General features: G+C 46.0%; 3 protein-coding genes across 5 annotated transcripts in view; all 3 read left to right on the forward strand.

Annotated features, from left to right (window-relative positions):
* Positions 1–7,856, forward strand: part of LOC141271831 (uncharacterized) — a 61,722-nt gene extending 53,866 nt beyond the window's left edge. Inside the window, exons 13-14 of one of the 2 annotated variants that reach the window (XR_012321938.1) lie at positions 3,804–7,091; positions 7,148–7,856. Coding sequence is in view for 1 of the 2 variants with exons in the window: in XM_073682002.1 (XP_073538103.1) it covers positions 3,804–4,873 (1,070 nt within the window). In the remaining variant the exon portion in view is untranslated. Of the gene's footprint in view, positions 1–3,803 lie in introns of both variants that reach the window. The other variant, XM_073682002.1, reaches the window with a different exon arrangement.
* LOC141271850 (gastrula zinc finger protein XlCGF66.1-like) overlaps positions 1–26,653 on the forward strand; it is a 341,588-nt gene that overhangs the window by 147,750 nt on the left and 167,185 nt on the right. The gene's annotated exons all lie outside the window — the stretch shown is intronic.
* The window catches only part of LOC141271835 (uncharacterized), a 164,886-nt gene that overhangs the window by 53,864 nt on the left and 84,369 nt on the right, over positions 1–26,653 (forward strand). The gene's annotated exons all lie outside the window — the stretch shown is intronic.

Consider the following 26,653-nt stretch of genomic DNA (forward strand, 5'->3'; position numbering starts at 1 on the left):
TAACATAGATGGGAGAGGTCTCTATGAATAGGAATTCCTAAGTATTTGATACCCTGTGAGGGCCAGGCAAAGGGAAAGTTGGACTGGATGGAATCCTATATGGATTTGGGGAGGGAGACATCGAGGGCCTCAGACTTCGCTGCATTGATTTTAAAATTTTACCATGTAACAAAGTGATCTATTTCAGCCATAACAGCATGGATGGATATATGTGATTGAGTGATATATACTAGGACATCATCAGCAAATAGAGAGCACTTGTACTCGGTGCCTCCCACCTCAATCCACCTAATATTGGGGTTATGGCGAATTGATGAGAGCAGGTGCTCCGTCACTAGGATGTATAAGAGAGGGGACAGAGGACATCACTGCCTTGTCCCATTGGTGATTGTGAAAGGTGATGAAAATGTTCTGACGCACCCCCTGGGCCTTGGGACACCCGGAGCCGGACCCTTTTTGGTGGATGCTGGTGGTTGTAGTCTTCGTGGCGGCGACCCGGTTCCGTGGCTCAGGGCGGTCAAACCAGTGGCGGAACTATTTATGTGGTTTTGATGTTTAAATGTCCGACTACGCCACCCGTGGATTGCGGTCAGAGTGAACCGCCGCTACAGGGCAGACCGCTGAGGCTGGTGTTGTGGGTGCAGCAGAGCGTAGCATAACTCCCCACGGGAGGAGTATAGCCTCAGGGCTGTGTATGCGGAGGATGGGGGTGATGGTGCAGGGCAGCAGCAGTAACGACACGGAGTCAGTGATGCAGTTCAGGGCCTTTACTCACAGTTCTTATTATCCAGACCACGTCTGCAGGTAACGGCTGCCCACGTCGTACTGTGCTCACCAGGTGAGGGGCTCAGACAACTCCCAGATAACTTTGGAGCACTTCACAGGACCCCCTTTGTGTGTCCTTTGTCTGGCCTTTCTTACCAACACTTCTGTCCGGCTGCCTCGGGCCTCCTCTTGGTAAACTTGGCGCCAGTTTCCCTGACCCTATGTGGTGCCTTCCTAGCGGGTGTAGCGAGGGGCTGCGCCACATAAAATGTCAGAGCCTCCGGTTTCTAACTGAGTGTCGTTTCCTGCCTCCACTAGTTCGGGGACCGGTCTCCCCCTTTGGCCTGACCCCTCCACGCAGGTGGATTCGGGCGTGCGGTGGCAACTCGCCCGTCCGCACCCCTGGGATCCCTTCATTCCTCGTTCCTGGAGCCTTCTCCGCTCCTCTTCCTTCCTTCTCCCTCTTCCAGGCCTGGGCCTCTGTTACTAGGCCCGCCTCCGGAGCAGAGCTCATGCAGAGCCCCTGCTCCCTGCCACTTCTGCTCAGACTTCTCTGCACTGAACTAAGATGGTGCCCACCTTTTATACTCCCTTCTCAATGCACCCAGGAACTGCTTCCTCCCTGCTCCTGCACTACAGGGTTCCCCTTCCTCAGTGTTCCCTCCCCCCACTCCAGCCAGGGACAGGGACTGTCGTGCCCATCTCAGGGGCATATTGGTCGCCCTGCCCCACGGCAATGTGGTGTAATGCATGCAGGTGTCGGGTCCTGATCCACACTCCATCCTTACCTGAGAGTGAGATATCACACCTCTGGGTGAGGTGCAATACGTCTGTAGCAACCGAGCCCTCAGGGTGCTACAGTTCCATTTATCTTCAGCCTAGGTGACGTATTGCGATACAGGGCCGTGATTTTGGCTATAAAAGGGTCCCCTAGACCCCTACCCCAAGCTTTTTAAGAGAATCATATATCGTGCCAGGAGACTTTATGGAATGCTTTCTCAGCATCCAACGAGAGTATCTAATTACAAATTTTTAACTGCATCTAGCCCAGGAAATACTTTGTGCCTAGTAGCAGTGTCTGCTAGTCAGCGGATTATCCCGGCTGTTAAGCAAGCTGCACCACCTGTAGTTTAGACACTTAATTTTTTCAAAGGAAATGCTTCGGGACCATGGGATACTTAGTGAAGAGCATCAGGAGGCACCTCAAGGCATAGGGGCTGGGACTGGCAGTAGGATGCCTTGCGGTGGACAGCCGAGCTCGATCCTTATAAAAGCTTTTTAACTGCAGCAGCTTTAGTGGACGCTACTGGAGCTGGAATTACCGCGGCTGCTGGCATGAGACTTGCCCTCCAATAGATCCTTGTAAATGGATTTAAAGTGTATTCATTCAAATTAGAGAGACAATTTAAATTAAAAAGCTTAGAGCTGCCTCCACCACAGGGGGGCTCGCTCGACCCACCAGCGGACAGGCACCAGTATTGGGAGAGGGGGGCTGGCCGTCAGGGTTCACCGCGGCTCTGGCACAAACCCGGCGACACGGAGGTGGCACGGGCAGGAGCGGACTGGCCGTGTCGGCTTCTCACTTTTTGGATTTTAGAAGGGCATGACATGCCTATATCTGTGTCTCCCCCTCCTTTTACTCCTCCACCTCTTTTATTTTCGCATGACTATATGTACTTGTCACTTTTCCATGTGTTAGTTATGTCTTCTGAGCAGTTTGTCAGCTTTTGGACACCTTTGAAGGTGTTTTCTATGTGTTTCTATGTGTTTTTGTTTGCCTGCCATTGGTTTTAACGGTGTTCGAAGGTGTTCGACGAACAGTTCGACGAACAGTTCGGCGAACACACGGGTGTTCGACGAACCGAACTCGAACACTACGGGGGTGGCTCAACACTAGTCCTAACGCTGGCCCTTCGTCCATCACCAGCGCCACCCGCAGAATGAATGATGGCGACAACTTGTGACAGAAGCAAGCAGATCCCAGTGGAGATGTGACACACCATTTGCAGAAGCCCTAATAATACACAATGGCAGTAAACTATAGCAGAATAAAACCCAATAAAGTGACTCCATTTGTAAATTATAACCATCAGTGAATTAATCTGTAGGAGTAGTGACTATTTTGACACCTGAGTGGGGGCTTGATTTTTTCAAGATGAGTAAAAGTTTTTATTAGTATCATTTTTGCCTACTTAACATTTTTTTGGTGGTTTTTTTTTTTCAACAACATTTTTATTTGATTTTCCATGACACAAATACATAACATGCATCATATCTGGTACATAGAGAGGTAAGAGTGCCTGTACGCAGACTGGGTCTATAACCACTCTATTCACATATTTAATTGGTATAACAGATATAACAAACATCAAAATGAATTAGTTGACAGTATGTCTTATATCTCATTGAAGCCATCATGGATAATTAATGCATTTATATCTATGCCAGAAGTCCTGGCCCATTGATTGTTCTCCTCACCATTCTCTTCTTCATTTTAAGTTAAACGAAGTGGACCTAAGTTATCTTTGAGATCTTCTAGTATATACCATGCTGTAGATGTAAAGGGTTCTACCATTTTCCTTTTGTCCTCTATTGAACACCAATTTATAATAAACTGTTTCCATTTTAGGAGGAATTTGCCTGCTTGCTGCTCTTTATTACATAGGGCATCTTGTTGTTCTACCTCCGTGCTTCATTTGTGCTATTAGTTCCATAATGGGGGGATATTTGGATCTAGCCAATGTTTTAGTAGCTGTTTTTTTGCCAATATAAGTCAGGTGTGTAGTAACTTGGGGGGACTCTTGGTGGCTTTTTATTCCAATATTTGGAAGGCGGAATGAACAAACAGTTGAACACCATGCTTTACTGGTTCATGCCATGAAGTATTCTATTAGACTGTGAACTGTCATCGTCTTGGTGAATAATTCAATTTTGCTACATAACTTCCCATTTCTATGGACATTTTGAGTTTAAGTGTTCAAAAATATAAATTTCAAAAATATTTTATTAAAAATAATAATTGTTTTTATTCTTTGCAGATGACTGTAGCAGGAGATCAACGGGACAGCTGACATCTTCAATTTTTAAATCAGATGACCTTGAGATTGAAGTGAATGCCATTACTCCAGATATACCATCCTATCTTCACAGCAAAGATCAATCATCTGATCCTTTGAAACAGGTCCTATCTTCTGATTCATTGTGTGGAAAATATTTTAACCAGAAATCAATTCTTTTTAAACATGAGAGAATTCATACTGTGAAGAAGCCACATTCATGTTCAGAATGTGGAAAATGTTTTAACAAGAAGTCACATCTTGTTAGTCACCACAGAACTCACACAGGGGAGAAGCCATATTCATGTTCAGAATGTGGAAAATGTTTTAACAGGAAATCATATCTTGTTAGTCACCACAGAACTCACACAGGGGAGAAGCCATATTCATGTTCAGAATGTGGAAAATGTTTTGGACAGAAATCACATCTGGTTACACACCAGAGAACTCACACAGGGGAGAAGCCATATTCATGTTCGGAATGTTTAAAATGTTTTAACCAGATATCAGTTCTTGATAAACATAAGAGAATTCATACTGGGAAGAAACCACATTCTTGTTCAGAATGTGGAAAATGTTTTAACCAGAAATCATATCTTGTTAGTCACTACAGAACTCACACAGGGGAGAAGCCATATTCATGTTCAGAATGTGGTAAATGTTTTGCAAATAAATCACATCTTGTTGGTCACCACAGAACTCACACAGGTGAGAAGCCTTTTTCATGTTCTGAATGTGGTAAATGTTTTGTAAATAAATCGCATCTCGTTATACACCAGAGAATTCACACTGGGGAGAAGCCTTTTTCATGTTCAGATTGTGGGAAATGTTTTAGAAGTAAATCATTTTTAATTACACACCAGAGAACTCACACAGGGGTGAAGCCATATTCATGTTCAGAATGTGGAAAATGTTTTAATAAGAAATCACGTCTTATTACACACCAGAGAATTCACACAGGGGAGAAACCTTTTTCATGTTCAGAATATGAAAAATGTTCTGTGCAGAAATCAGTTCTTGCTAGTCACGAGAAAACGCACACAAGGGAATAGCCTTTTTCCTATTCAGAATGTGGAAATATTTTAACCAGAAATTGCATCTTGTTACACACCAAAAAAACTCACTCAGGGGAGAAGTCTTTTTCATGTTCAGAATGTGGGAAGTGTTTTAACTGAAAATGGTGCCGCCTTAAATATCAAAAATCCCACGCCATTAGAATACCTATAATGTGAGAAATGAATTACTGGAAAATCACATTTTGTTAACTATTAAAAATAACTCAGTCAGGAAGAAATTATCTATTTTATTGACAAATTGTACAAAAATCATATAACAGTCGTATAATTAAATGAGAAAGGGAAATTACTTTAGAATTTACTGTATTTTTAGGACCTTAAGATGCACTTTTAACACAAAATAGCCTTATTATTAAATGAATGCCTCTTGTAGTCCTGAGAAGCTTCCCGTGATAGCGGGCAAACACTGAGACCGTGTCCTTCCCGATCACTGAGATAACTGCTCTCTCCTCCTATCCCACACTGATCTATGTGATCAGTGCAGAGCAGGAGAGGAAGATACCAGGACCTGCACAGAGGCTGCACATCCTGAGTAAGCAGCTGAAGAACCTTCCACCTGACTAGCTCCAGGATCTTTTACATAACCTGAAAGGAACTGCAAAATGGGGTAATGTATACACAGTATATGTGTATGCAAACGTGCATATGTAGTAGAGCTGTGTGTGTATGTAAATGTGCATTTGTAGCAGAGTTGTGTGCGGAAGTATCAGGGCTGACAGCCGAGAGATCACGCAGATATCCCCGCTGCCACCATTATCTCCAGGAACAACATTCTGCTATTTCCAATTGTCAGGACAGTTATGTAATTCACTGACGAGTGATGGACAATGCCGTCGCTGTTTTCACTAGACCAGTTATTGGGGAGCTCACAGTGAATTTAAAGTATATACAAATCCGATTCAAACACATGGAATATATATATATATATACAGTGGTAAGAAAAAGTGTTTGCTCCATTTCTGATTTCTTATTCTTTTGCATGTTTATCACACTTAAATGTTTCAGATCACAAAACAGATTGAAATATTAGAAAAAGATAACACAAGTAAACACAAAATGCAGTTTCTAAATTAAGTTCTTTATTATTAATTGAAAAAGAAATCCCAACCTACATGGCCCTGTGTGAGAAAGTGATTGCCCCCTAAATCTAATAACTGGTTGGGCCACCCTTAGCAGCAACAACTGTAATCAAGCGTTTGCGATAACTGGCAGTGAGTCTTTTACTACGCTTTGGAGGAATTTTGGCCCACTCCTCTTTGCAAAATTGTTGTAATTCAGCCACGTTGGAGGGTTTCCAAGAGTGGGCCACCTTATTAAAGGTCTTGCCACAGAATTTCAATCAGATTAAGGCCAGGACTTTGACTAGGACACTCCAAAGTCTTAATTTAGTTTTTCTTAAGTCATTCAGAGGTGGACTTGCTGAATGGCTTTGTGTATACAAAGCGGTATGGTCACCACCAAACTTCACAATAACAAACAAAAAACTAGTTGCCACCACCAATCGTTTATACAGGCTGATTGGACACCTATGACAGGTAGTATATGGCTTCAGATGTGCAGCTTATAGAGCAAGAGGAACAAAGCTATTAAATTGTATATATTTAATCCGCAAAATAGGCAGTGTTAAAAATATACAAAAGATATTACAAAATAGGAACAAAATATTACAGTATATACAGTTATATAAAATAAAAAGGATAAACTGAAGAAATGTAAAAAATGGAGCACTCCTTTTGGTGGAAATTGACAGAACCATAGTGCATATGTAACCATGATTATAGTTCAGCATTTACTTTTATTTATATAAGTCATGCCCTTATACTTCCCGTGATGAGGAGGTTGCACATTGAGGGTTTGTGCAGACGATCCGGAGCTGCTGTGGGTTTAATGCTGCGGACTTATGTAGCGTCAAACCCGCAGCAGCCAGCTGTTACAGCATAGTGGATGGGATTTGTACAAATCCCATGCCCACTATGTGTCTCTGTTCACATGCGGAAACTGACATGCAGCGCATCTTTCCAGACTGCAGCATGTCAATTTCTCCTGCAGGTCCGCATGCGGACTTTCCCCATAGACCTGATCTCTATGGGAAAAGTCCGTAGGTAAAAAAAAAAGAAAAAAAGGCGGGGCCGCAAGTTGGGAGATACGTCTGCACATACCCTAAAACATCCCCAAAGATGTTGATTACATATCTGTTGATTAGACAAAATGCAACTTCACAAAGTCAGCACATATTATCAACTTTGTGAGGTTGCATTGTGCAGACTTCTGCACAACACAACTGATGGTCCCAACCCCATTTATAAGGCAAGAAATCCCACTTATTAAACCTGACAGGGCACACCTGTGAAGTGAAAACCATTTCCGGTGACTACTTCTTGAAGCTCATCAAGAGAATGCCAAGAGTGTGCCAAGCAGTCATCAAAGCAAAAGGTGGCTACTTTGAAGAACCTAGAATATAAGACATATTTTCAGTTGTTTCACACTTTTTTGTTAAGTATATAATTCCACATGTGTTAATTCATAGTTTTGATGCCTTCAGTGTGAATGTACAATTTTCATAGTCATGAAAATACAGAAAAATCTTTAAATGAGAAGGTGTGTCCAAACTTTTGGTCTGTACTATATATATATATATATATATATATATATATATATATGTGTGTGTGTGTGTGTATGTATGTGTGTGTGTATGTATATATAAATAAATACAAATAATCTGGCCACTAGATGGAGACAGAACACTTGTTTTTTTTGTGAAATTTATAGATGTGATGCATTTTCTCCATATGGGTTTATATTAAGGAATGAATATATCTATGATGATTTTTTGACAGACATATTTTCATACTTACCTGTGTCTACTGCAGTACAAACTCCTTTTAATTGATTTAAGTGTAAGAAAATTCTTTGCATATACTTGATTGTGTTTTCAATAAAGAAATGATTTGTTTAAGAATGGGAGTGTATTTGTTGGCATTTTATGGTTATTTACTCCCATATATTTAGGAACTTTTTATAAGGTATTTACGACAAAGATATACCTGTGCCACCCGAGCTAATTTGACAAAAGGCCCCACTAGATCCAACCCAATCCTCTCAAACGGTATTTCAATGATGCGGAGGAGTACCAGTAGGCTGCAAAAGTGAGTCACGGGCGCAGATATTTGGCACACAGGGCAGGATTTACAATAATTCTCAATCTCCTTGTACAACCCTGTAAGATGGCTAATGGTCGTGTAGTCGATGAGAGGTATGTATCGCAGAGATGGCTGGTTTCTGTGATGTAACCCGGTGTATTTTCTCTAGTGCACACCTGCACTAAGAGATCTAATTGTTGCACCTGTGAGCCGGGGTACGGGTTGCTAGGAGAGATGGGAGGGTCCAGCAACCCACATATCTCACGTCTGGGTTTGGTTTCCAGCCTATATAATGGAGGCTGTTGTTTGTCACATGAGTGTGTGTGTGGAGGGAGAAGGCCTTCTGTGTATGTTTTGCCTCCAGAACAAGTCTGGACACTGGACGCTACACCAGCCTGTGTGACCACAGCGCTGGCCATCCAGAGGCTCTGCTATAAGAACTGTTATCTTTGCTTTTGCCTGCACTAAAGGCTGTTTTGTTTGCATTTTCCTTTTGAACGGTGTATGAAGCCAATAAGGGTCGGCGGTGCCGGAGGAGGAGAATTTTTCCGGTGATTTGGAGAGAGTTTGGACTAATGTACGTTGCAACCTTCAAGAGGCTAACAAGAAGTCCAAGAAGTATTTTGACAGGAAACGTAAGGAAGTTTTGTTTACTGTGGGTGACATGGTTTGGTTGTCCTCGAAGAAGTTTGTGGGTCCATTTAAAGTGCTTCAGGTTGTTAACCCATCTGCTGTTAGGTTGGATGTCCCTACTTCCTGGAAGATTAATCCTGTGTTACATGTTTCCTTGCTGAAAAAGGCTGATGTATCTGATAGGGACGCCACTGTCACAGTTCCTCCTGAGGTGGAAGACGGCGAATATGAAATTTCTTGTATCTTGAATTCTAGATGGCATAGAGGGAGATTAGAGTAGAGGGAGATTACAGTATCTCGTCTCCTGAAAGGGTTTCGGTCCTGAAGACAACTCCTGGGTAAGGACGGATGATGTCTCTGCTCCTAGGCTTGTTAAAGCTTTCCACAAGAGGTTTCCAGATAGGCCTGGGCATGGAGGATCCGGAGGATCCTCATAAAAGAGGGGGTACTGTTAGAACCCTCCTGCTTGTTTTTTACATCTTGTGTTTTGTGGTCACGTGACCATCTGCCTTTATATTCCAGCTCCGCACTTTTGGCTGTGCTGGACTTCAGTGTTTGACTGTTTCTCTAGCCAGGTGCTTCTGTGCCTTTCTCTGTCAGTTCGCTTGGTCCTTCTGGGACCTCTAGTACCTTTTTGTCAGTTTGTCTTTTTGTGTTCTGCAACAACTTCTCTGTTTAGGAGGTGTCCCATTTTTTGTCCCAGTCCTTAGTTCTTTTAGGGACCCCTCCCTTAATGCTATAGGTCTTCGTTCAGACTAGCCGAGGACTAAGGCCGGTCTGTTCGCTAGGAACAGGCAGCCCGCAACATCGTAGGGATTCAGCTTAGTCTTACTGTAGGGACAGCCTTCCCCTATCTTTCCTTAGTTCATGTTGCAGATCATAACAATACCCCTGCTCCTTTCTGTGGCTGCTCTATACTGCACTTGCCTGCTCTTTGTATCAGTTTGTTTTTCTAAACTAAAATCTCAATATTTAGGTTAAATTGCCGTGTTCGCACTTGGCGATTAAATAAGTGGGTTTTCGATTGCAGTTTAAGCACTCGGTCTCTAAAAGGTTCGCCATCACTGCCCTAGAGCATGACTAAGGGCCATATCAGTTACCCTGCACCGATGAGCTTTAAGGACAAGCAATTGCTCAACGATTTCTAGATCTCTTTTGATCACTTTATACAGAAGCTCATTATTCATAGCAAAGTGGGGAAATCGTTGGTCAGCTCCTGGATATTGGGAAACTCCATTGATAATGACCACTTTTTCCCTTGCATATCTAAGAGTGTCATCTTTCAATCGAGCCATACCAAACTTATCTCGTGTCTCCTCTATCTCAAGTATCACTGGGGAAGCAGGGAGAATTTCGTCTTCTTCAGCTAAGACCTGTAGTGGACACCCTCTTTCCTTGGGCTGGTTGTCATGCACATTGTAGGAAAAACAAAGTGCAACACGAAGGGATGAGGGGAAGGGAGCTCAGACACTAAAGAAAGAGGGGATGGAGACCTCCTCGGCTGATCTGATATCGCCCTGTCTTCCCTACCATCTCTATATTGGTTTCTCACCAATCGCCGATCAGGAACCTAAAACCCTGTATCTTCCTAGAGCTCGGCCCTGGCTAGGGAAGGGGGGAATGAGCGCTAGTCAGTCCCCACTAACAACTAAAGACAGCAAGGGGAGACAGACACGAGGGAAGTAACTTAGCTTGAGCCGACTTCAGAGAAATTACACCCACGACCTCTCAGCACCAAAAAGGAAGTAAGCAGACTGCAACAGCTCCAAGCCTTTACAAGGGGTCATGTGAATATCACCGGCGCCGCCCTATAGCAGACTGCGAGTATTTAAACACCCAGTCCAGCATGTTAATTAGAGCCTGAGGGAGGTAGCCACTGGGTCCTAGAGTGAAACAGCTTCTAAGAAGGTGTCTGCAATGCCAAACAAAGAGATCTCCTGCAACCAACTGCAGGGCGACTTTCTATCACATATGACACACCCGTGACAGTGGTACTGAGACTACCTTCAGCTTCCATACCTTTCCCCCACAACTTCCGAAACAAGGGAAAATCCGGGCCCAAAATTACATTATTAATAAGTGCTTTTAATACCCCCACTTTGTTATCCACTATTCCATGTGATGTCTCTAGTTTCGCAAGGACCATTGGATACATTCTGGTGTTACCATGAATACATACCACACTTATGAACCTGTCGGGTATATGATCTCCGGGTATGAGGCTGTCATGAACTAGTGTCACGAGACTCCCTGAGTCTAGTAGGGATGTGACAGGACAACCATTCAGCCTGATTTTACACACCTGTGGCTCAGTCTCTAAACCAGGTGTGGCCACACAGGAGAGAGCTGCAAACAGGAACCTATCTGACCGGTAATTCTAGCCCGCACATGCGGCAATAACCCCTGGGCGATCAAGAATCTCAGCTTTCAGTTTAGCATAGTCTCGCACGTCTTGCCCATGGTAGGCTTCTTGAAACTCTCCAATCAAGTAGTGTGCAAATACATCCACCCTTTCTTTGTGGGGAGCTGCTCCCTTTAAGCTGCCCATTCAAAGATAGTGAAGTAAGTCTCCACATCATCATCTGGAGTCATTTTTTGCAGAGAGCATTTTACCACTTCCCTGGCACCCCACGACATGGGGCCCCTTGCTGGCCTTGTCTCGAAGCACACCACAACCACCTCTTTCAACAATGCCATCTGCTCCAGTATTAGGCGTGTGGTGTGCTCCTGGGCCTGGCGCTGCTGCTCCAAGACTTGTTCCTGGGCCTGGACCAGAGTGTTTACAACTTCCTCCATATCCATAGTGCTGGCTTGTGACTGCATAATATTCAGCGACTTCACCCAGGACATCAACAGGTATCCACCCGAACCTGCAGGGTAGACAAACCTTCAAAAGCCCACCGACTCCCCCAAAATTCTCTCCTACCTCCAGGAGTCATCTTGAACCCATAAATCCTCAGCAAACCCTCGCCGTCCTGTGAGGCCTTTATGTGTCACGCCATTGCCTTTAGCAACCTGCTTGCCGGCATTCTCCACCATGCTATAATGCGCTAGAGGCATTGTAGGATGACATGACTGCGACATAGACGATAACAGTCCTTATATGTATTGTGAAGAAACGGCAACAGGGAAACCCCATAGAACCTCGCTGTTGCCGCCTCTTGTGATGGATCCACACCCCACCTGACATCAGTTACGTCAGACGGAGCACGTGGTACGGACCTGCCCTCTGCACCTGCGTGACGTTTCGCACCCCCATGAGGGACTCTTAAGGTCGGTAGGTTATGCACAGACACCCCCTGTCCACGCGGGCAGAGGAAGGCACCAGGGAGGGAGTAGAGGTGACTCAGTCACTGACGTGGCACCACATTCGCCCACAACCCTGACAGGCTGAGAGGCTCTGCTCACTAACTTCTCCCAGTCGGCCTGGGAGAGCTGCCATCAGTTTCTATTTGATATAACGGACTATATCGGGCTAGAAACCAGCCCGGTAGCGTGTTCGTTGGACCGAAAAACAGGCGTAAGATTAGTGGATCAAGATAAAAGAACAGCCCAAGATTAAATTATATATTTAATTACCATAAGGGCACCCTAAACAGTACACTATATACATAAGGGCTATACATACACAGTGGTCAGGTTGCAAGTACAAAAGCATGGGTACCATAGATATAAAGCAGTAATTACAAGTCAGTTACTGGTTTAGATGGATGATCTGGCTTTCCGTGGATGGGCTGCCACATGGGGAGGCTGTGGGCCCTCACTTGGTTGATGGACTTGTCCCACCTGTCCGGATGTCACGACCTTCCCAGGAACGAAGACTCTGGGCTCAAGGCTGCTGAAACTGTTAAACTCTCTGGATCCTGCCCACTCTTGCCCCCAAGTTGGACTCAACTCTCCTCCCCCTGGCCTCTTTCAGCTACAACTCTAAAACTAAAACGGGCTATACATCCTTACTGGACTGTCTTATGAATCTGGTTCTGGTGTTATCGGACCCAGCCGGGCCCCCGTTACGCGTGGAGACCAAACACAATGGTCCTAGGGGCTTCTGAAAGGCTGTGCTGCATATCTCCCTATCCTTGTTAGCTGGGCAGTGGAGAAAGGGCTGGCGAGATTCTCCCTTCCTTCCTGTTTCCAAAAATCTGGTTTGTTTATCACTGGGACGTATTGTTTTCCCATAACTCGACATTAAGTTATAAAGAGTCTGTCTCATGGCATCGGGGGAAGGGACATCCTGTGTAGCTGGCAGCTGCTGTGGGGGATCTCACTCCTTGCTTCTCAGCCCCCTCCTATGCAAGCTGCAGTGTATCTAAAAGAGTCGGATTACACTGTGTATGGAGATCTCTGTAATCACCATCACGTAGTACACAGTGATTGACATGTGATTGAATATTTTCGCATGTATATTTTGTATTCATTTATTTTAGTCACTTATGTAGCGCCATTAATTCCACAGTTCCTTACAGACATTATCAGCACTGTCCCCAATGGGGCTCAAAATCTAAATTTCCTATCAGTATGACTTTGGAGTGTGGGAGAAAACTGGAGAACCCGGAGGAAACCCATGGAAACATGGGGAGAACATACAAACTTCTTGCAGATATTGTCTTGGTAGAATTTGAACCAAGGACCCCAGCGCTGCAAGGCTGCAGTTGGTTCCTAGAGATGACATATAGGGAGGAAGTGAGGAGAGAACCTTAGTGTTGTTCATGCCAGAGGTAACTGGAGCGGAAGTCACAGTGACTCGTGTGCGATCAAGATCTTTGCAGTACAATGCCCATAGACAGGAGGAAGAAGTGCGTCTTGGGTGAAGAGTGAAGTGCGTAGGCACGGGATTTGGCCTCCGCAACTGCACATCACAGGGCACTGTGACGTGCTGGTCAGGGGGGAGACATTATAATTAACACAGGAGGCAGGGATCTCTTACCGGCCCGGTGTCTGGAAAGCATCAGTAATATAAATTAATAAAATGAAATTTCACAGCAAGAAGACCTCTACTATGAGGCATACAGGTAAGAATAGATTTACATTTCTATCAATTGTATGCCCATATTAGTAGGTCATATAAGTCCCAGGGGATGACAGACTCCTTTTAATCCTACAACACCTTGTAGAGGCACAGTATGACAATTAAATCTGCGATACGTTTTACTTCTTATGTTGTAAGTTTCCTAGTTTGGATATACAGGTTGCTCAAGAACTTCAACTACTATGATTTTGTCTCTCTTGAGTTCACGCAAAACAGAGCACATGCACTGAGGACAATGTTTCTGATTCATCAAAATGATTTTTACAATACTTCAGTCACTCAATCCACACTCCTCAATCGCTGGTATAAATCCTCCTGCTGCTTCCAGGCTAAGGCTGTGCCTCTTTAAAGAGTGTGCTGTGAGGATCTGAGGTTGTGGGTTGTAAGTAATCACCTAGGCAGGTTAACGATGCAACAATATTTTATTTATCACATGCATGGTCATTCAGCAATTCTAAGTAAATGGCCAAAATACATTTCTCTCGGTCCTTAAGTTCTCAAACTTGGACCGGTAGTTCCACTGGCTTTGTATCAGGCCATACTCACTGTCTTCCAACTTTTGGTTGGCCCACAGATTTCGTATCTCCAGCCCGTATAGTCTTGTCACAGTCCACGATCTTCCAGACAACAGATAAAACGATGGAAGCACAAATATCCAGTAGCAGCAGTCCTTGAATAAAGTTTAAATCCAAGCGACATATCCACAACTGTAGCACGTTTATCCAGCTTAGTGGATAACTCTTCTCCAAAACTCCGTAAGCAATCCATCCATCAGCTCCACGTCCACAGCCATAGATCCTATCCCTTCAGCATCCTTCCACCAACTCCCCACTCAAACATGTCTCTTCTCCCTCCTGGGCTCAGCCCCCACCCTCTTAGACATTTGCTTTTTGCTTTTGGAGTGGTAGGCACTGCACTGATTAAGGAGAGTGCCTCTGACTGTGGTACCCCTCCCCTGTCAGCTGTCTGACGATCTGTGCCCCCCCTTTCACACCCTTGCCTGTGGCTAAAAGGAGGTTTTACGTGTAGGGACAAATAAAATAACATGGGACGGGCTGTGCTACCCGTCCTTAAGTATAAAACCCAGCGCTGATCCAGCCCCCTTCCTCTTATCTTGTTCAGTCCTGGAAGTGCTCGGGCTGGCTGCACTGTCCGGTATGGAGATTTCAGGTCAGGTTACGGAGGCTCTGCACGCTGGGTTAACGCATGGGGTCGAGCGCTGGCTACAAGCCCTCATTGCTGGGCTCAACGCTCATCCCACTGTTACCAGTGGTCAACCCTCGGGTCCTGCTCATCCCCATCCCTAGTGCTCAACCCTCAGGCTCCCCAAGCCCCCAGCGTCATGCGCCTGCTCCCTCCCCGCTTTTAACTGTCCCACTGCAGTTGTCCTCGTGTCCTCCCCACCCAATGCATCAGGCTGCTCCCCACGCCGAGACAGCAGTGGCTTTTGCAGTGGGGTCGGCACCAGCTCCCCAACCGCTGCCAACAGTCGCTAACCATGCGGCCACGCCAGACCCCACCATGACGTCGGCGGTCGCACCCCACTCGCTGCTTGTGGCCGCTCTCCATGGACTGGAGACCGGCTGTCTGCAAGGCGCTCCTGCCCTCTACCAGGCCTTGGCAGAGCTCGCCGGCTCCGGCCGGAAGCTCTCGCTGCCACCACATGCCGCCCAAAATGTCACCGCCCCCTCCATCATCGCATGCAGGAGACAAAGTAGCAAGGCAGAACAGCGCCGGATTGGAATGCACTGACAAGCGCTATGACCTCCCTCACCCCAACCGACCCCCATCGTGAATGCCACCATCCCTAATAAAAACAAAAGACAACCCACACATAGTAATGCAAACAAACCCACACTAACAGCAGGCGCTGCAGGGGACACTGTTGAGCCCCCGCTCCCTGAAATAGACGCAGCCCAGCCCCTATTTGAACAGCACTGCAGCAATGTGCCTATGACAGCCCACAACTGGCTACAATTAATATCCCCCTTCGCTGCAATACCCACAAGCCCCAACATTATAGCCAATAATGTATCAGACACCTCTCCTCACAGCGAGAGACACGGCATGCACACTCGCCACAGTTTCTCTGCCACTGCGTCCACGTCTTCTCACATACGACAAGGACCCCAGCCTTCACGTTGGCAAAGGAAGCATTATTTGCATTTACCCCGGCGAAGGAAGCGTTATTCGCATTCACGCCGGAGATCAATATCCCACAGGAGGGGTCATAGATCTCGGTCCTCGAGGTGGCGCTCTCCGTCTTCATCCGAGATTTCAAGCGCATTGGTGAGCACCGGCCAACAGTCGCGCCGACCCCTTCCTTCGGGAGACAGAAGCGAACCAATGACATCCTCCAGTGTTTCCAGCCTGGCCGAGCCATCAACATCATCCAGGACTTCAAGCCGAGTCACGCCACACGCGTCCAAACATACTGGTGCCAGAGTTCCATCATACGTCGGAGTACCTCCTTCAGCTGCAGGCACAGGTGAGTGCGATTTAACGTGAACGGGAAATAGTAACACCTACTTGGTCACTGCCCTTAAGGCCCTAGTGGACCAAAGTAACAACTCCCTTAGCTAGCATGCATAAAGATGCATTTTTCTGTGGGATTAGCCCATTGGGATCCCATATAGACGAGGAAACCAAAATTATGATATGGAATAACGATTACGTTGACATATGGTCACTCATATCCGCTGATCAGCATACGGTTGATAAAGGGAGGAAAACAGCTGACAGACCATTCGACAAGTGCAAACAAAAGGTCGCAAAAACAATGAACAACTGGTTGCAAGCGTTCGCCGTGTTAGGCTGCATTAAGGGCCAAAAGCATCCGGAATGCTGTTCAGCGTTATTCATAAACCAAGATATGGTTTACAGCTCCTACAAAGCCCACGGCGGTTCCACATGGTGGCGCTATGACGAGGAGTTCCATAGGCGGTTGGCCCTGCAACCTCTATTAGGTTGGGGGGTAAAAGCAACCGACGTTTGGCCACGACTTATGTTGTCACAAAAGCACCACCCCTTTTCAACAGTGGCTACTGGACAACCGACAACAGCAGGCCAAAATTCAGTAGTCGTACGAAGACTCGGGGCCTGCTGGTTGTATAAAGAGAAACACTGTCGCTTTTTCGGATTATGTAAATTTAAACACGAATGCTCCGCCTGTGGGGGATCCCACCCCAAGATGTTCTCGTCCAACAAGCAAATTGTCAACCAAACTCCCACATTCAGAATCCAAGGACCCCAGTGAGCGTAACCACGATGGGCCTTTGGTTAGACCGATATCCTAAAAAAGATGAGGCAGGACAGTTATGCTTTGGCTTTACGTACGGGTTCTTTATTTCATTTAAGTTCAATAAATCGCCTACTTTCGCAAATAACCTAAAATCTGCCCGAGAACACCCTAGAATCCTCAGAAATAAAATTAAAAAAGAATTAGCCCTAGGCAGAATGGCAGCCCCATTTCAAATCCCACCTTTTAGTAATATTGGGGTTTCCCCGTTGGGAGTAATCCCTAAAAAAGACCCAGGTTCATTTTACCTTATCCACCATCTATCATACCCCAAAGGAGATTCAGTGAACGACAGGATCTCCACCGCAGATGCCTCGGTTTCCTATGTGTCCTTCGACAGAGCAGTAAGGCTAGCACAGGACGCGGAACCAGGAGCATGGCTCGCAAAATCTGACATAGAATCCGCTTTTCGCCTATTACCAGTACACCCGGATTGTTACCACCTACTGGGATGCCGGTTGGACAATGACTATTTCTATGACACTTGCCTCCCAATGGGTTGTTCAATTTCTTGCTTTTACTTCGAGCTATTTAGTTCCTTTCTGGAGTGGGTACTAAGGTACGAAACTGGCAGTAGGTCCGTCACCCATTACTTGAATGACTTCTTATTTGTTGGACCAAAAAACTCAAACCTATGCCCATCACTACTGGATGAATTTAAAAATATTTTGCGGCACTTTGGAGTTCCACTTTCCCCAGAAAAAGCATAGGCCTCATCACAATGCTGTTCTTTCTAGGCATAGAAATTAACACCACAGCGATGGTGTCCCGCCTCCCGGCTGTTAAAATTCAAAAAACAATTCACATGATCGAAGGTTTTTGCGCGGTACGGAAAGTAACCCGACAGCAAATGCAGGCTTCTAGGGCTATTCATTTTTGCAAGCCGGGTGAGTTTTCTCTCGTCGCTTATTACTAGCAACAAAAGGTGCATTTAAAACCAACCATAAAATTAGAATCAACATGCAGCTACGGGCGGACTTAGAAGTCTGGAAAACCTTCTTACAGTCCTTCAACGGTCACATGTTTTTTATGGAAGCCGAAACATCCAACCAGGAACTAAAACTATTCACCAGGGCAGCAGAATCTGGTGGCTACACAGCAATACTAGACACCCAGTGGAGTACAGGCCTATGTCCGTTCTACTGGAAAGAGCAAGGACTGATTAGAAACCATACCCTCTTAGAGCTTTTTCTGATCATAGCAGCGCTTGAACTCTGGGGCACGCACCTGGCTAATAAAAAAATCCCTTTTCACACAGAAAATGTCAGCCTGGCGCATTGCTTAAACAAGATGTCATCAGCGTCCCTTCCGGTATTAGGTCCCCTGTGCCAGCTGGCACTGTTATGTTTAAACCACAATATATGGATCCGCGCTTGCCATGCCCAGGAAGTTAATAATGGCATTGCTATCTATTACAATTTAATTGGCAGGTTTTCCGAGAGCTCCTCCCCAATGCCCATCCATCGGGCTCCCTTTGCCCGTCCCTCTGGGACGTAGTGGCGAACAACTGTTGCCATATTCCGTCGCGCCGTCTACATGGCAAGCATACGGTAAGGCATGGGAACAATGACAGGCAGACAAGTGGACAGGTGTGACCAATCCAGATTAGAAGTTGCAATTGAATTTCTTTACCAGCTCTTTAATAAAGGCATATCAGGGGCTTCAGCACAGCATCGGCTAGCAGGAATGGCATTTAATTTCCAATTATTGAATTGGGAAGACATTACAAAAAGATTCATCATTAGACAAGCATTAAAAGGGTGGAAAAGGACTCAGCCAAGCAAGGAATGTAAATGCCCCATTTCAATAAGCCTGCTTAATCGCATCATATCCCTAACATGCCACTCCTGTCCGTCGCTTTTGGGATTGCCTTTTTTGGGGCGCTGCGCATCAGCGAACTAGTCCCCCGGTCAAAGAACAGCCAAAAACGTTATAAGGCTACATATACGCAAATCTAAAGTAGACCCATCGGGCTGGGGCACTTGGGTGCTACAGCACCCTACAGACTGAACAGTCTGTCCGGTGAAACTGGTCAATACCTATTTATCAAACACCGAGGCAGTTTTTTGTTACCCGACCTTGACGTCTCTCCACTAACGAGGTACTAGTTTCAATTAATATTTAATAAATGTTTAACTGCAGCAGGGACCCACCCTAAAGAATACGGGACGCACTCATTCTGCAACAGAAGCGGCAAGAGCAGGTTTGCCAGAAACGGAAGTTCAGAGGATAGGTCTATGGTGCTCCGCGTGTTTTGCGAGATACATAAGACCAGACTTGCTAACTTAACGCAGTTTATTTTCTTCCAGGTGTCGTAAAGCCAACAGTTTGGGTGCTAGGCCATTCATTCATATATTGAGCAGAGCAACAGGCAAAATGCCGCCCAGGCAGGAGGAATTTGGGTTTTTGGGGAATCAAGTTAAATTGGAGAGGCATAAGAGGTTTACAATGGCCACAGGTGTTCCTGGAGGTGATCGACATCGCGAGAGGCGCAAGAGGTCCGGTGATTTTTGGTCATACATGCCGGGAGAAACGACCTTTGCTGTTACAAGATTGCAGAATTATTTACGATGATGAGATCAGATATGGAACGTTTCAATGTATTGTTTTCCGAACTCATAATAGTGTGGCCCGAGATTGTGCTGAGAGCAGTTTGGCAAGGAGCCCGAGACAATATGGCCATAGAGTGCACGAGGCGCACAATCAATGCACGTATGTCAAAATTTGTGAAGGATAGATTTGGAGTGGTTATACTAGAGGGAGATAACTCAAACCTTCTAAGGCCAGATGCAGTGCACCTCACTGATATCGGGCTTGACATGTTCTTGTCCGGACTACAAGACGGAATCAAACAAAAACTGCATTTGATGGGTGGGGGTCGGAGTCCTGTGTATGAATACACAGGATCCTCCGTGGCATGGAAATGAAGAAAGGACTTGCTGTAAAGTTACCGCTCGTTGGCTGACTTGCCTGTGATGATGCAACAGGGCATTTGGCGATGAGCGCATGGATAAGTTAAGTGCCTTTCTGACAATAAATAAAAGGATAAACAATAAAGCTGTGACCGACCTTCACTCATCAAGTTGTACCTCGTGTTTTATTGGGGGAGAGAAGGAGGATGGGGGCTTAAACATGTGCCGGCTTTTGGTTAGGGGTCCCCGCAGTCCGGCAGGCACTGCACTGATTAAGGAGAGTGCCTCTGACTGCGGTGCCCCTCCCCTGTCAGCTGTGTGACAATCTGTGCCCCCCCCCCCTTCCCTCCCTTGCATGTGGGTAATAGGATGTCCCTGTAGGGATCAATAAAATAACAGGGTCAGGTAGCACAGCCCATCCCATAAGTGTAAAACCCAGCGTTGATTCAGCCCCCTTCCTCTTACCCTGTTCAGTCCTGGAAGTGCCCGTCCCACCCTCCCTACCCTTGGAGATTATTGTTAAAGTGGCGATTTCTTTTAGACTTGAAGAAAGGACATGTTGTTAAGGTACCGCTCGTTGGCTGACTTGCCTGTGATGATACAACAGGGCATTTGGCGACGAGCGCGTGGATAAGTTAAGTGCCTTTCTGACGATAAATAAAAGAATAAACAATAAAGCTGTGACAAACCTTCACCCATAAAGTTGTACCTCGTGTTTTATTAGGAGAGAGAAGGGGGTGGGGGCTTAAACACGTGTCAGCTTTCGGTTAGGGGTACCCGCAGTCTGAAAATATCTTTCAGATGCCCATCACTGGTGACCTCTGTGGTAATGGCCCTCTCAGAGAACAATGGTCTAACGATCCTGAGATAAGGTCCCTGTATCAAAGCATTGATTCTTGAAGCTGAACTGATGAGCAAACAAATCACTAATGAGATTAATGGAATGCTGGACACTTTACAAGTGAATCTAGTGCATATACTTACAAGCAAGCAGAACTATATAAAACATAAGTAAATCACTAATAAAACATTATAATATCGACGGAACCGGTGCTCTGTAATGGAAAAGTATTTAGTAAGTGGCTAGGTCCTCACACTGCTCCCCCACTTTTTCAGCATGGACACGAATGTAAGAGGTCTCACCTTTATGAGAATGAAACTTTGTATCATCCAGTTTCCTCAAAGCATATTCCATGTCATCCTTGCGAAAAAAAACTCCACAGTCCCCAATCCCCCCTGGTATACATCAGCAAAGTAGACATCTCCAGCTTCTCTCATGATTTTTCAGATCCTGCCAACTCCCTGATGGGGGAAGCGCTGAGACAAGGATTCTGTATTTATTTAGCTGGATCCAGGGGTCTGTCCCTTCCGCATTGTCCTCCATATCCTACCCCTGATCCGTATCCAATGAGAACCAAACTTGTATCCATTGCGATCAGTCCCAGAGTGGTGACCCCCAGCCAGGGGGATGGTCACTTGGTGGCCTGGTAAAGGGTGCTCTGGGGGGGACAATATCTGGGCTGACCAGGGTGATGGTAGAACCAGTGTCCTGAAGTACTTGGGCCTCCTCCCTGATGTAATTTACTTCCCCCAGGTTAGATTCCTTCATGGTGACAGTCATTGCATTTTGTGTATCACTCACCACTGACATTTTGATATTGCTCCTTTTCCTATCAGCTGATGCAGTGTGACCCGGTCTTTGGCTTTGGGTTTTGACATTGGCCCAGTGGCACACCAATCCTGCTCCCAGATTGTTTCCCAACAACACATCTACTGGTAGGTGCTGCACTGCTCCTACATCCACCATTCCTTGACTGTGACCCCAGTCTAAATGTAGTCAGGCCCTTCGAATGTTCAAAGATTCTCCTCCGGGTATGTTGACTAAGATACGGCTGCCGGGGACAATACATTGGTCCGGTACTAAATGTTCTTTTATCAATGTGACTGAGGCTCCGGAGTCACGGAGCCCCACAGCCTCCATGCCCTCTACCCAGACCGGCTGCAGATGTTGTAATGGACTCTGAGGTGTCCCATCTAGCCCGGGACACTTGTCCTTGTACTACATATGCCTCTTCTTCTTCCGGTCGGGGTAGTGGGATCCTCTCTCCCTCAGCATTCCAACCCTATTGCAGCACAATGTTCACAGGTTGGAGACGCGGATGATGTGGGCTAGAACGTTTCCGTCATTACCTGGCAAAGTGTCCCATGCGTCCACAGTTATGGCAGTTAAGCCTTCCTCGCCTCAACACGGGCCGTACTTGGGGGTTTGGGCAACCTCCCCCTCTTTGTGAAGTCTGAAATCCCTGCCGTTCCTCCTCTGGCCAGTCCATGGGTTTTAATGGCCTACCTGTAAGCTCCTGTTCCTGACTCGCTGGGGCTGAATTTCCACGTAGCTCTGGTCGATTAACAGACCAATCATCAGCCAATCTTGCAGCCTCATCTAGGCTGAGTGGTTTTCTATCTGCTACCCATTCTTTTAAGTCACCTGTGAGCTTTGGCATAAGTTGTTCCAGCATGAAAATATGCAAGACATGTTCTGCTTCCCAAGCCCCCAGTACTTCAATTCACCGAGTGCATGCCATACGTGGTGTGTTGGCAGACTCCCGATATGTGTGTGCAGCGGGCTTGTCAGTCTCCTGAAACTTCCTCGGGTAGGTTTCCGGCGTGATGGCATACCTCTCTAGTAATGCACTGCGAATGGTATAGTAACATCTCTGATCCCCAGAAGACAAGTTATTAAAAACTTCTTTTGCTTTTTCAGTCAGGCCAACGCTCAAAAATCTGGGCCAGTCACTGGCTAATACTTCATGCAGCATGCAGAGGTTCTCAAATAACCGGAGATGTTCATCAGTATCCGAGGTGTCCTCATTAAACTGTGATATATCCCGGTACCTTAAAGATTCTGATTCATCAAAATTATTTTTTCAATACGTCAGTCACTCAGTTTTATCTTCACCACATATGAAGAAGCACACATAATGGAATTGTAGTGCCGACGTCCCTGCACTAATTCACAGGCAGAAACACCGACTCATTCACCACAGTGGGCTACGTCCCCTACTCCCTTCCCCTCCTACTGCTGCCCAGGGTCTGCACACCGCTTGCAGATCCACGGGCATTGTGCTTAGGGCACGCGCGCTCCCTGTATATTAAAGGGACTGCGTACATCATTCTAAAGTGTCCCCAGCCATTGGATGGAAGACACTTCTTATATAAGGCACCTCCACCTGTTGGGAGGTGCCTGAGCATCGTGCCATGTCAGTAGTCTGCACGCTTGCTAGTTCTCAGGTCCCCTGTAACTGCCAGTCAGTTTACCTGTCCTGTACCTGCCCTTTACCTGTCCTGTTCTTGCCTTTTTGTTCCTGTATTCCAGCCGTGCCTGCCAGCACCTGCCTGCTTGTATACCAGCCGTGTCAGTGGTGCCTGCCAGCACCTGCCTGCCTGTATACCAGCTGTACTTGCCTAGACCTTCTATGCCAGTCTGTATACCACCCGTTCCTGCCTGCACCTGCCGTGCCAGTCTGTATACCAGCCGTACCTGCGTGCACCTGCCATGCCAATCTGTATACCAGTCGTATCTGCTGCACCTGCCTTGCCAGTTTGTATACCAGCTGTTCTTACCTAGACCTGCCGTGCCAGTCTATATACCAGCTGTACCTGTCTACACCTGCCGTCGGGAAATTTGAGCAAGAAACTCTTTTGCTCAGTTAGCTTCATAGTGAAAAAAAAAAATTTGAGCTTGGTTTAAGTTGGTATACATGCAGCACATAAATGCATGTTTCATAATGACCATGAATCAGAAATACCTACAAGAAGCAAAATGAACATAAACCTTGCTTTAAATAAATAAAAGGCAAGTGCATTTAAATAAAATAGGGTTCTTAGTAACACTGTTTTTGATCAAAAATAATATAAAAGCTATCCCACCGCGACAAGGTGAACCCGTTCGGGATAGTCCTACACTGTCTAATATTAAAAACCTTACCATGTGTCAAAGTTGACCTCTGTGTGAATAAGGGCAGACAAATAACTGGATCCCAAACTGTGGACAACAGCCAAGGGAAGCTTTTTAAATGTATAATCCAGCTCTAAGATGGGAGACCACACCCGGTTTGCACAGAATGCAAAAAATACAAAGAAAAAAAACACAAAATTTTAACTTGGTTTAAAGAAGTTGTTCACTACTTTTTATTAATTCCCCCCCCCCCAATGTATTCGCATCACGTGGCCCGCCACTGATGTCACGTCAAGTGAGGCGTGACATCAGTGACGCGGTCCCCGCGGTGGATGCTGGGTTGTGGGCTGGTTTACCCCCCGCATCACACCCAGCATCCAATGCGCGCTTTCCCAATGAATGGGGAGAGGGAGAGCGCACCGTGGATGCCGGGTGTGACGTGCGGGGTATCCCCTCCCACAGCCCAGCATCTACCTGTGGAACGCAGATGAGAGAGACCCCCGACTGCAGCCAGAACCATGATGTGACATCAGCGGATGTCAGAGCCGGCTGCAGCCGAGGGTCACGTGATGCCTGTGAGCGGCCCGAACGGATTCACCTTATCGCAGTGGGATAGCTTTTGTACTATTTTTGATCAAAAACAGTGTTACTACGAACCCTATTTTATTTAAATGCACTTGCTTTTTATTTATTTACAGCAGGGTTTTTGTTCATTTTGCTTACTGTAGGTTTTTCAGTTAGCTTGATGACACAGCTGAATCTTAAGCAAGAAGGACTTAGACATATTAAAGCTAGGCATATGTGTATAAATGTGTTCTAAATGATAATCAAAGCAAGTTATAAAAATATTAACCATAACATAGGGAATAAAAATGCTTTGAAGGAATGTCATCCGACCACTGTTTAATCCATAAATGCTTGCCAGCCAAATTGCTCAGAAATAGTGATGAGCGAACACTAAAATGCTCGGGTACTCGTTGCTCGGGTCGAGCACATTGGAATACTCGGGTGCTCGACCCGAGCAACGAGCCCAATGTAAGTCTATGGAAAACTCGAGCATTTTTCAGGCGGCTCCCCCCGGCGGTCTGCAGAGGGCCTAAAAATTGCCCAAATTGATGGGAACAGTGCTCAAATGACATGGGAACACCATCTCTGACTTCCAGATCACTGCTGTCAACAACGTTGTCAGAGTATTACGCCACTTTTACGGACTCACAATAAAACATACAAAAACGAAACCAAAATGGATTTTCCTGGGAAATATGTTAAGGAACATCCTTTCCAGGGTAATGACTTGTATATAAGGCAAAATAAATAACCAAAACCAAAAATACTCCTCCACACCTTGGGCTATGTTCACACGTAGCGTTTTTGATGCGTTTTTTGCACTTTTGCATTGCTTTCAATCAAGACAAATGCATTCACCAGGAAATGTCAGTTTAACATTTTACAACCTTATCTGGCCATGTGGTGTGTGACACATCATCAGACACGTGCATACAGTGCTGAAAAGACATGGGAACAGCATGGGGAAGACCTCTGGAAGCATCTCTGACTCCCAGGTCACTGCCTAAAAGTGTGCCCATCATAAATGATCCTTGGTGCATGCGAAGATGCCTCCCGACATGCACCTGTCGTTACAGACTTGCAACAATCACCATCCACATCCTTGTCCCAGTGCAGCATTCAGTTGTCCCTACCCCATTCCTTGGAATGCAAGCGCAAGTATGCCGCCAGCCACCCACCAACCCACAGGCTGCAATACTATACTGCCAAATTTTTGACAGCTGCTTGCACTTGAAATGTGGCCTGTTAGGCTCGTGGAGGTGGAAGCTTTTCATAACCTCATGCCGGCGGCGGCCGGGTGTCCATACTCGGTCCCCAGTCGCCACTGTTTCTCCCGGTGTCGTCTCCGCCTTCCACAAGCACGGGTCCCACAACATTAGCCGTGCCCTCCCCAGTGCACTAACAGGGAAGGATCGCCTAACCACAAACACGTGGACAGGTGAATGTGGCCAGGGACGGTATGGAGTCAGTCCACAGCTTTTTTAGCTGAGTTGTATTTCACCACAGCCATATTCTTTAGCTTGGTGAAAGGACTTGGGAAACCATATCTACCCAGCTGTCATTTCTCCCAGGAAGTCCTCTAAAGCTGCTTTCACTTGAAATGTGGCCTTTTAGGCTCGTGGAGACGGAAGCTTTTCATAACCTCATGCCGCCGGTGTCCGGGTGACCATACTCGGTCCCCAGCCGCCACTGTTTCTCCCGGTGTCATCTACGCCTTTCACAAGCACAGGCCCCACAACATTACCCGTGCCCTCCCCAGTGCACTTACTGGGAAGGACCGCCTAACCACTGTTAAATAATACTCTTTTCTGTATTATTTTCTCTACTGAGGACTTCTCAAAGTATCAATATCACGATATTCTTATAAAAAAATGTATCGATTTATTCTTGGATTGTCCATTAAAAAGAATAAGATTTCAGCAGGTACATACAATAATTAGTTATTAAGTAATTGTCCATTTGTCCATAATTAGCTTAATTGTTGAGATTCACCCATCTTTCCTTGGATCCTGGCTGGTAAATCACGTCTTTATCCAGCACGTGTGTCAGGGTGACACCATGTGTCCGTTGGCCTACATCAGCAGCTGGGCTACACACAGATCCTCCTTCTGTGTGCTGTGGAGTGGGAAGAGCGAGAGAGCACCCCCCTGCCTCCAACCATGGGTTTTTATAGACCGGTCATATGGCACCTGTTCTCTGCCTATGGTAGTGAACTAAAAATA

Source organism: Phyllobates terribilis, unplaced genomic scaffold (assembly GCF_046119375.1).
Source record: "Phyllobates terribilis strain yellow unplaced genomic scaffold, ASM4611937v1 Scaffold_5__5_contigs__length_657084704, whole genome shotgun sequence".
Classification (NCBI taxonomy): Eukaryota; Metazoa; Chordata; class Amphibia; order Anura; family Dendrobatidae; genus Phyllobates; species Phyllobates terribilis.